General features: G+C 36.0%; 3 protein-coding genes across 3 annotated transcripts; 2 read left to right on the forward strand and 1 right to left on the reverse strand.

Moving 5' to 3' along the window:
- The first annotated feature begins 2,757 nt into the window (after nucleotides 1–2,757).
- LOC113357302 (F-box/LRR-repeat protein 4-like) lies at nucleotides 2,758–8,447 on the forward strand. Its single transcript, XM_026600670.1, has 8 exons — nucleotides 2,758–3,203; nucleotides 4,316–4,561; nucleotides 5,289–5,695; nucleotides 6,006–6,191; nucleotides 6,445–6,637; nucleotides 6,836–6,912; nucleotides 7,380–7,533; nucleotides 7,846–8,447. Exons 1-8 carry the CDS (start codon nucleotides 2,880–2,882, stop codon nucleotides 8,140–8,142), a joined length of 1,884 nt encoding a protein of 627 aa, XP_026456455.1. The 5' UTR covers nucleotides 2,758–2,879; the 3' UTR covers nucleotides 8,143–8,447.
- Nucleotides 8,448–9,985: 1,538 nt separating this feature from the next.
- Nucleotides 9,986–12,231, forward strand: LOC113357305 (1,4-dihydroxy-2-naphthoyl-CoA synthase, peroxisomal-like). The gene is made up of 9 exons (XM_026600672.1): nucleotides 9,986–10,464; nucleotides 10,562–10,684; nucleotides 10,836–10,937; nucleotides 11,017–11,055; nucleotides 11,153–11,251; nucleotides 11,364–11,411; nucleotides 11,544–11,639; nucleotides 11,724–11,846; nucleotides 11,927–12,231. The coding sequence occupies exons 1-9, from the start codon at nucleotides 10,195–10,197 to the stop codon at nucleotides 12,041–12,043; spliced, it is 1,017 nt and encodes a 338-aa protein (XP_026456457.1). The 5' UTR covers nucleotides 9,986–10,194; the 3' UTR covers nucleotides 12,044–12,231.
- Nucleotides 12,203–14,975, reverse strand: LOC113357303 (cyanidin 3-O-glucoside 7-O-glucosyltransferase (acyl-glucose)-like). Its single transcript, XM_026600671.1, has 11 exons — nucleotides 14,757–14,975; nucleotides 14,613–14,676; nucleotides 14,438–14,496; nucleotides 14,260–14,335; nucleotides 14,097–14,168; nucleotides 13,910–13,997; nucleotides 13,559–13,817; nucleotides 13,358–13,473; nucleotides 13,048–13,268; nucleotides 12,751–12,973; nucleotides 12,203–12,661 (listed from the first exon to the last, which is right to left on the reverse strand). The coding sequence occupies exons 1-11, from the start codon at nucleotides 14,910–14,912 to the stop codon at nucleotides 12,427–12,429; spliced, it is 1,569 nt and encodes a 522-aa protein (XP_026456456.1). The 5' UTR covers nucleotides 14,913–14,975; the 3' UTR covers nucleotides 12,203–12,426.
- Between the last annotated feature and the right edge of the window lie 819 nt (nucleotides 14,976–15,794).

Genomic DNA, 15,794 nt, shown 5'->3' on the forward strand with positions numbered 1-15,794 from the left:
CAAGAAACAACACCTTCTTTGAGTTTGTAAGCAACAAGCTTCACCTTGGAATGCTCCGGAACTTCCATAAATTTAAAGAATGGTTCAACTTCGTAGAACAATCCAACAAATCTTCAATTTTGAAACTTTCTTTGAAGTTTTAATTTATACTATGGAAGAGTTCCATAAGGACTTTGCTATATGATTTGAGACGTTTATCTTCACTGTATGTTTTTTTCCTGCTCATCTTCAAGGGTTATCAAACTGAAGAATTGAGATCTTCTTCCTAGAATTATTGAGAAAGTTTTCATGCTGTTTATTCTTCTCAATTGTTGTAGTATCTCATATGGAATATCAGTATCATGAAAGAAATAAGGCTTACCCTCTTTTTTTTGGAATTGGTTATTTTTCCTCATCTTCAACCTTTAGATATTTCTTTATAAGATTGGTAAGATTATCTAGTTTTTTATCAAACTTGTTAAAGTACTTCTCGGTTAAACCCACCAAGCGTTGGAATGTCAAGTTTAGTTGTCAAATTTAGTTGCAAATCTCGAGTTGCTTGATAGGTGAACCAAAGTTAACTTTGTTAGGTTAGACTAGAAACGATAGAAATAGTGAGCCTTATTTAGTTACTCAAGAAGATATAAAGATGCGTTGAAGACAACGAAGATATTATCTTCCCGCTTGAGGTTGGTAACTACAGACTTGACTTGTTTCATTTCTATTTTTGTTCTTTCAAGTCTTTATTCATTAAAAATATAACATGCGAAGTTTTTCATAATGACTTTAGATGACTTTATCATTTATATGATCTAAATGTCAAATGAGGAGCATAGATTGGTTTGTATTAATACGTAGTATAGTGTACTATACTTTCGGTGTTTCGACATAGCACTAATACGACCCTTATCTTGGATTAGTGTTGAACTTTCAGGAAACTAGATTAATATATTAAGTAATGGATCTGGGACTTTGAAAACGTGTTAGAGAAATTATTTTCTTTGACATAGGTAAAGTTTGTCTTGACTAGAATTTTATTTCTATGTCAAATAAGATTCATGATGAATCCCAGGATTGATCGCAGACTTGTGATTTTCGAAATCCATATCTCAATTATATATCTTTAAGATTTCGAAAGTTGGGAAAGTCTCAATGGAAAGTTTTATGTCAGGAAATATTGAACAAGTAATTAACTCAGAATATCTTATTGTTCATATTTAATCCTTTGATACTCAAGGCTAAGATCCAATAAATATTTTTGAGAATTATTTCCTTTGCTTTTATTATATTGAAAATATATATGATTTCCTTTCCCAGAAGATTGCATATAACTAGTTGATTATATTTGGCAAGTATACATCATATATTAGCTAATTTTAGTTGTCATACTAGTAGGATTTCTCATATATGAGTTGGAAATATGTTCTAAGATTTTATGACAACATTGTGTGTTTATAATATCTAAAGAATATAAGAATATTCTTTTTTTTCGAAATTAAAATTGGAAACAATACTTTTTGAGAATTTTGAAATTACGGTTTCATGTTTCCCAAACAAACCTTGGTCAAAACCCTGTGAATAACGATTTTTGTATTCTTACCAACTCATCCCTTGGTACACTGCCTAACCGTTTGTGTGAGAAACTAACTCATTGATAGAGGATAGTAATCTGATTATATGTTCTTTTAATGTCTTCTTTGCATTGCCGCTTAAGAACTTTGAAGATTTGATTATTACAGATTTTAAGTGATTTTAGATCCATATGATAAATCTATTGATTTTTCGTTGTTAACAAACTCCGTTCCACGTGATAGGTCAATAATTGAATCAAGTTGTTTAAAGGTTGTTATTTTGAAGATCAAAGACTTTTTCTTTTTGTTTTGATCTTGGTGTGACTTTCTGCAACTTGATTTTCTGGGATTGAAAATCAATTTATTTCGATAAACATAGAAAAACTAAGAAAAAGAAATAACAAGACTTCTAACCAAGGAAATAACAGACAATATAAGCAAAAGAGAAAGACTAAAAAGACTATGACTTATCGTTTGTAATGTTCTACATCAGCCCCTCCTTCTTGAAAATAACTCGCCCTCGAGTTGCAACACAAAACAAAAGATCATTGTCTCCATGTAAAATATACAATTCATGCACATGGGAAATGTTGGATATGTTCCAGTTGGAAGGAAGCTCAATCACACAAGCATTATCACCAGTTTTCTTTAAAATCTTAAAAGATCCATAATTCTTCATCTTTCTTTTTGTAAGTGCGGAAAACATTCCATGCGAAAATGTACTATGACTAAATTCTTTTAACGCTTTAAATTTGAGCCTCAAGAGAAATCATGCTCTATCTTCTGGTTGATTAATTCTATTTATAAAAGACAAATGCTATCCAACACGACTTTATGAGATGATTTTCCGCTCAAACGGCTTCTAAAACGGTGGATCATCAAATAAACGATTGGATTAGACTTTCTATATCTTTCTCACTGGTTAGTTGCGTTCAGTCGAGGACCCGCCACAGATCCAAAGGGTTCAAAGCTTCTAGACCCGGATTTACGATGCATTCACCAAAAAAGTCCTCTGCCAGCCTAAAGCATACCTTGTTCGCTAAAACGTGCCAGAGTAGTTCAGAATCCGATTTTTAGCTCAAAACAACCCTACTCCTAATTCCTAACACACCCAAGTATCTATTCAAAACGTGTCATCTTTACAAGTAAATAAACCGGGAGTCGGGTTTCAATTACACTGGGCGTCATATATCCGTAAGATCTAAATTCTAAAATCCATCCCTTTCATTTCCTTCAACAAAACTTAGGGCTTTCATTTCCCTACTCGAAATTCCCCAAATTTTCCTAAATTAAAGATTAGGGTTTCCAAATCATCATCATCGTGGAACAATGAGAGGTCAAGATTTGATAAATACAGTATTACCAGAAGAGTTACTCTTAGAGATATTCAGTCATATCGAAGGATCAAAATCTGATTGTGATTCCTGTTCCTTAGTTTGTAAAAGATGGATGAAATTAGAAAGGGTTAGTAGGCGTACACTTAGAATTGCTGGTTCTTCTGGTAATCCACCAGATGTTTTGATTAAATTATTAGTTGAGAAATTTGTTAATGTTAGAAATGTTTTTATTGATGAGAGATTACCGGTTTCAATACCTCCTAATCATTCTACGTACTCGTATAGGGGGCATTCGTATTCCCGGAGTAAACCTATTGTAAGTTGCTTAACTTTGTAATTCTTGTTTTAAAGTTTTGGATTTTTTTTTATTTTTTTTTTCAGATTAGGGCATTATCTTATTTGGATCAATATAGGGTTTTACTCAGTTTTTTTTTTTTTGGTTCTGTATGATAGTATGATAATGTTTTGGAATTGAGTAAATTTTTTGTTACTTGGAGAATCAACAAATGGGTGAATAGTTCTTTAGAATTCCTGATATATCAGTTCACTTGTAATTGGACTGTAGTAGGTTATAGCCGTCCTGAGACGATGAGAGACATTAATTTAGACTGTGGGAGTGTTCAAACAAGAGTCCGTGGGAGGCTATATGTAGACCTAGTTTACTTTTCATACCCGATCTTGAAGAGCTTTAGGCTGAGAGTTTGTTGTCCAAATAGCATACATTCCTAGTTTCTGAAATTCTCTAGTTGTAAATGGATGTTTCCATTTGGAATAGCATTCTGGATTTAGGTTGCTTGTAGTGTGAGTATAAGAGTTGAAGTTGGGTTTTGAAGTATGCGTACTTCAGTATCGGACATGAGATGGATCAGAGGCTTTTAATTTAAGGTTGAGACTGCCATTAAATTCGGCTTTAGAAGGTGTTTGAGTAAAGTGGCTGTGGGAGGCTCTATTTAGACTGGCTCGCTTGCGTACCCGATCTCAAAGGGATTTAGATCAACAGTTTGTTGTCCAACTAGAAAGCCTCTGAGTTGTAAGTAGCTATTTCCATTTTTGATCACCTAATACATCACGGCATCTGCTTTTTATATCTTTAAATAAACTATTTCCATTTCTGATGCTAAAACTTCCACAAAGTATGTCTTTTGCCGGAACTGTTGATGCCCTTAGGGGATTATCTTTGGCATACAGGAATCACTTTCCTTGTGGAGAAACATACAGGTGTTGATAAACTGTTAATTTATCTTAGATGATTTGACCACCCATTTTATACTTTGATATTATCTCTTAATTGAACAATGCTATTATACTTCGACAAGACCTTCATATATATTTTTACTATGGGATGTAAATGGAGATTTAAAATCTGTTTTCAAATCATGCTTCAAATTCTGAGTAGATGCTGATGTAATTCAAATGATTGTCACGCAGAAAGGAAAAGGTCGTGGTAGAAAAGCGGCTAGCTCATCTTCAAAAGCTGGTGTTATTGGGGCTGAGAATAGTGGGTCTGAAGAACTTGATGTAGAACCATTTACCTTATCAGATGCTGGTTTGACTTCTCTTGCTCAGATTGTTAGATTAGAAAAGTTGAGCTTAATCTGGTGCTCTAACGTGAGAAATGAAGGACTAACATCTCTGGCTGAGAAATGTCGGAATCTGAAATCCTTGGATTTACAGGTAATTTTGCTTCACTTGTGTAATTGCAGCTTGCTTTATTTCCCACAAGTATAAAACGAGAGCCATGACCTCCATTACATTTACAATCCCGAGAGCTATTAGCAACCAAGTGTTGATTAAGGAACGATATGGTTTACATCAGCTCCTAACCAAACTCTGCTGTGACCCCAGCATCTAATTAGGCTTTGTTGGGGAGGTACTTTGTCTTACTTTTTCTTTCTTAGGAGGCAATACATTTTTAGGTTTTGTTTCATAAGCAATAATTTAATGCTTATGACCGAAAATGCTATCATCTGGAATATGAGTTCGTCTGAATTTATTTTTAACTACATGTGTTATCCAAATTTACCCTACTCTTTCCCCTATAACTTAGACGAGTATTCCCTTTCTTTCTGTTTTTTACTGCGGACACAAGAAATGCTTCTCGTCAGGTTTGAATATCTGAATCAGAAAAAGAAGCAAGGTATATGTTGTATCAAATACTCCCTCCGTTTCTAAAAAAGAATTACTTTCGCTTTTTCAATTTGGCCTATTTTTAGGCTAAAATGAAAAAAGTGAGTACCTCTTTTTTAGGAACGGAGGTAGTATATGCTAATTTAAGCTCTTCGGGATTTTTCCTTAAAAGGTGTTGGTGGAACTATCTGAGTTGATCAGTAGAATGCTTATCTTCAGCAGTTTGCAGAAATGTTTAGTAATATGAAATGTTAGTAACTTATTTTGCATGTAGGGTTGTTATGTTGGAGATCAAGGTATAGCAGCTGTGGGTCAGTGGTGTAAGCAACTTGAAGATTTAAACTTGCGTTTTTGTGAAGGCTTGACCGATGCAGGTTTAGTTGAATTAGCTCCTGGCTGTGGAAAATCGCTAAAAACTCTTGGAATAGCAACTTGTGCAAGAATAACTGATACTTCATTAGAAGCTATTGGATTGTATTGCACCTCTCTTCAGACATTGTCACTGGATTCTGATGTGATCAAGAACCAAGGGGTGCTTTCCATAGCTAAAGGATGCCCATCTTTGAAAGTTCTGAAGTTGCATTGTGTAAATGTCACAGATGATGCTTTACTAGCTGTTGGTGCCTACTGCGTGTCATTGGAGTTGCTGGCTTTAAACAGTTTTCAGAGGTTTACTGACAAGTGCGTATTTGTTCAATATATTTTGCTAGGGTATCTATCAGATAATCCATGTTCATCCATGGCCAATGAGAAACATATGATAACCTTATGTTTTGCTGTCCAAAAATGTTGGTTGATCATGAAGTGCCTCGATGTCCACATCTTCCATATTTGCATTGTGTTATTTCCTCGACCAATTGTTCTGCATGTTGTTATTATTTTTATTGGTAGTCTTGCCACTGGCCTATTTTCTTATTTGAATCAAGTCACTTTTCTGTACATGATGTTGACTTCCTTTTGTTTCAAATGTTATTTGTGTTTACATCTGTAGGAGTCTCCTTTGCATTGGGCAGGGTTGCAAGAAGCTCAAAAATCTTATGATAAGTGATTGTTATTTCTTAACCGACATGAGCCTCCAAGCAATTGGGTCTGGTTGTTCAGGGCTGACACATCTTGAAGTTAATGGATGCCACAATATTGGAACACTCGGATTGGAGTATATTGGAAAATCTTGCCCGTGCGTTCTCTCTCTCCTTCTCTCCCCCAGTGTTTTAAATATTTATGAAAATGTTCTTTTAGAAATGAATTAGTAATTACTATCTTAATCTTGATAATAGTTGTTGCTCGGATTTTCTGTAGAGAACTTAAGGTTTCATCTTGCTTGTGCACTCTTCTGACATGCTACCGTGTCTTTGATTGTCAGAAAACTCATTCTTTAATAATAGTTATCTTATTGACCTAATACGTAAATTTATGTTCGAACGATGCAGGCAGCTTTCTGAACTGGCGTTACTCTACTGCCAGAGAATAGGCAATGATGCTCTTCTTGAAATTGGCAGAGGCTGTAAATTGTTACAAGCTCTTCACTTGGTGGATTGTTCAAATATAGGAGATGATGCCATATGCCATGTAGCTCGGGGTTGTAAGAAGTTGCAGAAGCTTCATATTCGTCGATGTTATGAGGTAGTTCATGTTCCCCATTTTTTTCAACAATAAAATTACAAAATTACAAAAAAGCAAATAAATGAAAAACAAAAATTTTAATCATCATAATGATGTTTCTTGATGACGCATAACGGCTAATACAGTTTAAATTACATGTTAAGAGTTTTCTGTGGTTATCCCATTAGGTACTTATTAGATTTCATTTCCCTTTAATAGATTGGAGACAGGGGAATCATAGCTGTTGGTGAGAACTGTCACTATCTAACAGATTTGAGCCTTCGATTTTGTGATAGGTGCGTATACATATTTTATTTTATTTTCCTTTTACTTACGTGAATTTAGTGGAACTGTGAAAGCTGCCTTTTACGGGTTTGGTTTATGCTCAATTTATGCCAGCGTTTATGGGTTTGATTTGTCTTATTGGGGTCACGGTTAGTATGGCAATTGCTGATGATATGATTGATGCTTCTGTTGCAAAAAATATCTGGATTTACTAGCATTATCGGTAGCATTAGTGTTATTGTTTTTTATTACTTTTTTCCTATGTTTCTGGGTTTTGTGACTTCGATATGGGTTCCATTTATAGCCTACCCCCGCTTGTTTGGCACTAAAGACTTGGTTGTTGTTGTGAAAGCTGCCTTTTCTCATCTCTGAAAGAACAGAAACGTACCTGTTATGAATAAGATTTAGCATTTGTTCGGTTTATGGTTTTAACATTCTTGGACTTGAATCTTATAAAACTTTATGCTTGGATTGTTAGGGTTGGAGATGATGCCCTTATTGCTATTGGTCAGGGCTGTCCTCTACTAGAGCAGTTGAATGTTAGTGGGTGCCATCAAATTGGTGATGATGGACTTGTAGCCATTGCGAGGGGATGCCCTAAGCTTGTTCACTTAGACGTAAGCGTTCTTCAGGTATGATCTTTTTAACTCAAGCTTCACTATTATTAGATTATGTATTTATCTGTTAGTGTTCGAAATGAAAGATTATGCTAAATCATAGAAAACGTCCGCGACCCCTTTTTTTATGAAGTCAATAGGTATATCAGATATTACTGGCATAGTCAGGCAATAGATCCTGGTGTCGGATTTTCTGATTTCCTTTTGCAATATTCTATTTTTCTTTCTGAAGACTGATAGGCATAATAGATTTGGGAAAGCTCTTTGGTTTAGCCAATTCTCACAACCCCTTAAAGATGAGTGATCCTTTCTTTTTTTCTGGGGCAGCATTTGGGGGATCTGGCATTGGCGGAGATAGGGGAAGGTTGCCCGTTAATAAAGGATGTAATACTATCTCACTGTCGGCAAATAACCGACTTTGGTTTAGCACATCTTGTAAAGAACTGTACCCTACTTGAGACCTGCCACATGGTTTATTGTCCATTAGTGACTTCAGTTGGAGTTGCCACCGTGGTTTCAACTTGTGTCAACTTAAAGAAGCTTCTGGTTGAAAGGTGGAAGGTCAGTCAAAGGACACGACGAAGGGCTGGTTACGTTTTATCTTACCTTTGTGTTGACCTTTAGTATTCTGGGTCTCCTCCCTGTTTGTACATTAGTGTATAAATAAACTTTGCTTCTATATCCAGCCAATGTGGGATCACCAAATTAGTGCCGTCATAAAGGGCAAAGCATGTTAAGGTTATACTTTTCATGTTTCGTTGTTTATTTAATCTTGTATTTCTTTTCCAAGTCCTCGGTGATGTGTTAATATACCACTGTGTACAACTACTAACAATAAAATGTTCTCAGAGACATTTGATTGTACTTTATTTATTTTTTTGGCAAAGGATGTGTATACTTGGTTATTTCATACTATATAAATGTTCTGTTTCATAATATACATCTTTTATACAAGTACTGTAGTACGTATTTGTCAGTGAAGTCATTCTCAGAACTAGCATTTTGAAATTTAACCACTACTATACTGAAATAATTATGTGCAGATGAGATATCCATTGTTTCATTGAGAAATCTAGTGGCGTGTTTTTTCCTGTTTTGAATGTTATGCAAGCCAGAGTAACTTAGACATAGCAACTGTCCGCTGCTGTTCGATGCTTGGTGGCGCAAGGCATTTGTATTTGTATGCCCATGCTAAGAGGAATATGTCCACTTGACCAAGAAAGGTGAAAGAATACCTTGAAACAATTAGTAATTTGGTATCAATCTAGAAAACGTATTCATGTGATTTTCTGGAACCTCTATTTTACAACAAAAGTAAAGTTTTGGTCACTTTTTAAGTGTTAAAAAGACAAGAATGTGATTTTTGAATTCCTTGTTATCTCCTCAAGTAAAGAACCAAAATGGGGTCCCAAAAAGAAAAGAATCCCATTCTTTCTTACAAAGCTTGAAACATGTCATCTCTTGTAGTCTTTGCTGTGAACATCTCTATCTAGGTTAGTAGATAATGGAGAGAGGCCATAACCATAGCAGTCTCTATGTTTTATCACAAGTTTTTGAATTGTGTGATGGACAATCCTGTTGTGCGAGGTATCAAACGGATCAAGGCAGGATGTAGTCATCATATGAGTGATAGTGGATGTAATCATCATCTGGATAATAGTTTGAGCAGAAGAAATAGCAAGACCAGTACTGATGCTAGCGTGGTTAATATCGTTTATATGCCGGGCGAAGAGTTCGATCAAAATCCAAGTGATGTTGTTCCTGAAGATAAAATTGCTCCCTCTTCACCACAACTTGCGCTGAAGAAGGGTAGTGCTGTTTTAGGTGGTAGACGAACCCAAGTTCAGAAGCCTCTTGTTATGCCTCACAGTTCAAGCACAGCTCTTGCTCCATCAAATAGTCAGACAAAAATGACTTGCAGCCTACAGGTTACTAGGATTAGTTCGTGATAATAATGACAACTTCTACCGGTCAAAGCACAAATAAATGAATAAACAGTTTTGTGCTCCTCAGAAGCTTGAAGATTAAATTTTGGTGATCGGCCTGCATCACTGCCGGTCGGGTCTTCCGGTGAAGTTCTTATGGTAAACTTTTTTTCAAGTATAAAGTGTGTGCAACTAAAGAATGTTGTGAACTCTGTTTTCTTCAAGAAATAGTGATATGTGTGTTTGTATACTTTTTTTTTTTTTTTTTTCTCTCTTAAAATTGTAGAGCTGCAATTAACCTTGATGAACTTTTTATGAAGGTAATCAAAAAATTTACTGCAAAATTTTCTGATTGTGTTTGCATCCTCCGTGCCAAATAACACATGCCCGGTGCGGGCATAAATCTAGTATCCCTTAAAATAATATAGGGGCATGCTTCATTTTCAACCTTAAACAAAGAAATGCATGTTCCATACATACATACTTCCAAAATGGATAACGGTTATTATAGCCGTTCATTTTCACACTTCAGCTAAGTACTAGCAGGGAAATGGATTCCATCCTGAAACACGCATTTCCAAGTTCCACCCCATCAGAATTCTGTCGTTTCCAGGTTCTCGACTCATATATATATATATATATACATAGACTAATCCCATATACCAGAGACAAGTAGCCTACAAAACCTCAGAATTTCACTTACTTGAGCCTAATCCCCTTAACCGAAAAAACTCCAAGCGTTTTACCCATAATGGCTAAAATTTCAGAAAAAGATATGAAAAATGTAGAAAGGAGGATTGGGTCTGTAGCTAATCACATTATTCCTTCCACGAACGGTTCGAATTCAGCGTCGTCGTCGTCATCGATTAAAATGAATAGTACTTCAATGAATGATAGTTATCATAGAGTTCATGGAGAAGTTCCTACTCATGATGTTGTGTGGAGAACTACTTGTGATGATTTAGGAATTCAATTTACTGACATAATTTATGAAAAATCTGTTGGGGAAGGGATTGCAAAGGTAAAAAAATATTCTTAATTCTGAATTTATTTGAAAATTTGAAAATAGTTTATACTGAATTTAAGATATTAATTTTGCTTCCGACTGATTGTTGAAGATTACGATAAATCGACCGGAGAGGAGGAATGCTTTCCGACCGCAGACGGTGAAGGAGCTAATCCGTGCATTTAACGATGCCAGAGATGATTCTACTATTGGAGTTATTATCTTTACCGGGAAGGTGCGTACCGCATTGTTTAGATATCTTTCAATTCTAAATTTATTCTGTTCGCAGTACTACAATGTAATTACTGTTTTACGGTACCGGCAGAAGTGCATTGTTGAGAACTTAGAATAGTGGATTATTGAATGCTATGGGATCTATTGTGCAGGGTACCCAAGCATTTTGTAGTGGTGGAGATCAGGCATTAAGAGGTAAAGACGGATATGCCGATTACGACGATTTTGGTCGCCTGAATGTTTTGGATCTTCAGGTATGTACAGACTGTTCGTCTTCAAAAGCACCTTCTAGATTCATTTTTCTTATCTTCGGTTTTTGTCCTTGTTATACAGGTACAGATACGACGCCTCCCCAAACCTGTAATTGCAATGGTAAACTATCCTTTTTTTCCTTCCATGTATAAGTCTTTTTAATTTGTAGTTTGGATTTGAAAGTATAACTGTATGCTATTATCCGCCTCATTGCCAGGTTGCAGGTTATGCGGTTGGCGGAGGACATGTATTGCATATGGTTTGTGATTTAACTATAGCTGCTGACAATGCCGTTTTTGGCCAGACAGGTCCAAAGGTACTCATATTATGCTTGTCTTGTGAGCATTCTTTGGAATGTTAATTCTTAATGCATATCCACAAATTGCACACTAAAGTTATTTTTGTGACCTTACGGTGGATTTGTGCAGGTTGGAAGTTTCGACGCAGGTTATGGAAGTTCCATCATGTCTCGTTTGGTAAGTGTTGAAACTGAATTCTCTGGCACAGTGGGGGAAATCATAGTCTTAAGTGTTGAAACTGAATTCTCTGGCACAGTGGGGGAAATCATAGTCTTAACATGTTATTTTTTTCTGGTGGTGGTTTACCAGGTCGGGCCGAAAAAAGCACGTGAAATGTGGTTTCTAGCTCGATTTTACAATGCTTCTGAAGCAGAGAAGATGGGACTAGTGAACGTCGTAGTACCTGTGAGTTTACAATCAACTACTCAATGGTGCTACTGTATTGTTTTCAATATCTTTAACTAGTTTTCTTTCCTGTTTGTTAAACAGCTAGAAAAGTTGGAACAAGAAACAGTCAAATGGTGCCGGGAAATAATGAGAAACAGCCCAACAGCAATTCGTGTGACCAAATCTGCTCTCAATGCAGTGGATGATGGTCATGCCGGTCTTCAGGTAATTTCTTGTGATTCTGCCACAACCCATGAAACTCAAAAAGTTTGCTTCATTTTTTTTCTTCAAATGTTCTATTGCAGGAACTAGCTGGAGATGCCACATTACTCTTTTACGGTACTGAGGAAGGGAATGAGGGAAAGACAGCTTATATGCAGCAGCGACCCCCAAATTTCGCCAAGTTCCCTCGCCGACCTTAGACGTTTACTGCTATGCAGTTATGTGTTTGTAATTTCAATAATCTTACTACAGATCAGAAGGAATAACCTAATGATCTTACCCAGAGTGTTACAATAAATGTGTGCCGCCGTTCAAATTTGAAATATGAGAGATTCAGTTCAGTTTTTGTAATTTCTTTATGATAATAAAAGTTCTGCCCTTTACTTTCTGAAACCATCTACTATCATTTTACAGGAATTGTGACCTATCATTCACTTTTGTTCTCCCTTACAGAATTATTTTCTTTTTGGAGGAAATATACAAGAAACAATTGGGATGCTTTAAAATAGACTGTAAAAGTGTAACTTCAGATTTTCTTTATCATGAAGTAAATATCAGTGGTTTGCTGCTAAGCGAAATATCATCATTCAGAATTCCACATCTTCTCATTCTTCTTCATTATGTGTATATCCTGTGTGTTATTCTTCCCCGTCTTGAGAAAATTAGAGTACCAGAGAGCTGATGATTTTGGTGTTCTCTTCAACTCTTTGTCATCGAAATCAACGTGAACAAGTCCGTATCGTGATTGATACCCGGATAACACCTCAAAAACGTCTAGGAATGACCACACAAAGTACCCTTTTGCATTTGCTCCGTTCCTGTAACAAGAATTATACTTATATTACTTCTTCTGAATCAGGTACCTTAGTTGATGACCATTGACCACAGATGATAAGTTAATTTGTACCTGATTGCCTTTAATATGCTTTCGATGAACCCGCTTACGTAGTTGATCCTTGCAGTGTCATTGAGAGACTCGTTATGTGGCGCTCCAAAACCATTTTCTTGAACGTAGACAGGAGGGTTTCCATAAGAGTCCTTCAAGTAGTTTAGCAAACTCAGTAAACCTGAAGGATTGGATGGCAAGGAACCAGGAACGAATTGACTAGTTGGTGTATCGTCTTTGGTACCTGTACATTAAGCCATGTTAATTTCATGCAAAAATATGACCCGTTAATTTTAAATGACGTGACTATATATATACCTGCAATTTGAACCCCCATATCACCGTTATAATCTCGAGGACTTGTTTCCCAACTGCTCGAGTCATCTTTTACATAAACCGTGAAATAATGGTTTAACCCGATGAAATCCCACGATTTCTTTACGAGGTCGGATTCTTGTTTCGTGAAAAATGGGAGTCGAGAACCAGCTTTTTCTCTCATTATCACAGGATAATCTCCATAAACAAGAGGATTCATTACCCTATTCGAATAGGCACAATTGAGATGTAATTGACGACGGTAAAATTGCATTTAAATTTACAATTACTGAGATGATGACAATTGTCTTACCATCCTATATAGAAGTCATTGGCTCTTTGAGCTGCTATAATATCAGAACTAGAATTCGTGAGAGCAGTACACCAGAAACAATACACGTTCATCCCAATGGTACCCTCTTGTTTGCCCTGCATGTCACACGGACTCAAATTCAACGTTCTGTAAATGAATATCCTCGTCGAAGTTAGTTAAGAATTTATCATGTGTACGTACTTGGTACTTCTCTTTGTAGATTGCTGCAGCTGATGCATGTGTTAGTAAGATATTATGCATTGCAATGTATGGTTCAACGGAGGAGTTTCCCGCCGTACAGTTTAAGACACCACCAGGGTACGAACAGCGCTGTGGCGGCCATATACCGCTGTCGTAAGATGCAATACTCATTATATTTGCTTCATTAATGGTAGTCCAATATGAAACTCTATCACCAAATTCTCTAAAACAAACATCTGCATAGGCTGTGAAATCCTCGCTGCATAAAGATAGTATCAAAAAGTTTAGAAGGTAATCGTTATACCTTAAAATTAAGCAAGCAGATAGGTGCTCAAGGAAGAAATTAGTTACATAATTTTTGGGCTTAACCACCCTGCATATTCATCTTCAAGAATTTGAGGGAGATCCAAATGGTAGAGAGTAGCATGAGGCTGAATTCCTATTCGTAACGAAATCGAACAAATTAGTGTATTGCTATGACCATCATCTTCAACTAGGTCTAATTACATATGTATTATGTGAATTTCAGTTATCGTACCTTGACTGATAAGCTCATCAATGAGATTATTGTAATACTCAACGCCCTTTGAATTAACGGCCCCTCTTCCACCTACAAAGGTTGAAAAAATTTAGCCACTACAATTAAATAAAAAAAAAAGATATGAATTTAATCAATCTCTAGCTACGGAATGTATATTTACTTGGGATAAGTCTTGACCAAGAAATGGAGAACCTATAAGCTTCAAGACCTAATTCGCTCATTAGCTTCACATCTTCCTGCATCATCAGATTACAAAATATAAAATGATTTTGATTAAGTTATTTTAATTTTGAAGATCATTCTGGTCATGACCCCCGCAGAGAAGGACAAAGCTTTACCTTGTATTTGTGATACTCATCAGAGGCTACATCTCCTGTACTGTGGTCAGCTGTCTTACCTGCATGTAGTACATATACTCATTAAAAGCATATAGGGCCACATGAAAATAAATTAATTATTTTGTTGTTAACTGACAGATTCTAATTCAGGCCAATATAATTTTAAAAAACTGACCCTCGTGAGTGTAAGTATCCCATAAACAGGGTGATCTTCCATCCTCTGCTGCTGCCCCTTCTACCTAAACAACAACATTCATAAAAACCTTAGAATCACTGAGACAAAAAGAGAGAGATGGAAATATTGGAAACGAGGGTGAACCTGATAAGCTGAAGTTCCAGCACCAAATACAAAGTCAGCTGGGAAGTCATCTCTGTTGAATTTTAGTACACTACTGTCTGATGATGCAATTATAATTTCTATGGATAAACAGACAACTAAAAAGATGATAAACAACGTAAATGAGATGGTGGCCATTAATTTTTCTCTGCTGTTTTTTCTCTACAGTGTACCTTTTGTTTTTGATCTCTCCTATCTATGACTACATGTTTTTATGTTCTAGGTAGAGTGAATAGTCACTTTCTAACTTTATCTACTTGGGATTTTTGCCAATGTGTCCCTTTCACAAATGTAGATTATAATAAGGTCCTGGTTTTTTAGAAACTTTCAAATATGACCCACATTACAGTATTTTCCATCTTGTTACAGTTAGATAGGAGTTTCAAAAGACCAAAAGGCCCTTAAAAGGCAGGAAAAAAATTGGTTTAACTGGGCAAACAGAAAATCATACCACTTTCTAATTACTTTCTCCGACTATATATATATCATGTGCTTAGAGCAGAACCTTGCCATACATCTCCAAGGTCTAAGATAAATCTGGGTTTCTTCTCAGGTAGGGTCTCATTATAGCTCTTTCTTCTATTCTTTCTAGGCCTGCCTTGTTTCGTAATGAGTAGGGAGGAACAATAGCAGCTCTCGTTGCATAAAAGTAGAACAATCTAGGTTATATTGTACTCTTTAGTGGTTTCATACAACATTATCGTGCATTGTACATATACAAGCTAATACTGCATTGTACATAGATATTACATACTGCAAAGAGATGCACTACGTATGACATACTTTTAAACAAGAAAAAAAACATAAGTAACAAATATTCAGACAAAAGTCACGGATTAACCTAAACATTCAGAACCAAGGCACGATTATACATGCAAGCAACTTATAAGCATAGGTCAGTCAAAATGTTATCATGGAAGGAACCCACTGGCTGTTCTTTCAAACCGACTTAGGGATACCAGCATGAATAGAGTTGTGAGTGAATAATGAATTATAGCCTGTAACATAAATTTTTTGTAG

Source organism: Papaver somniferum, chromosome 3 (genome assembly GCF_003573695.1).
Source record: "Papaver somniferum cultivar HN1 chromosome 3, ASM357369v1, whole genome shotgun sequence".
Lineage (NCBI taxonomy): Eukaryota > Viridiplantae > Streptophyta > Magnoliopsida > Ranunculales > Papaveraceae > Papaver > Papaver somniferum.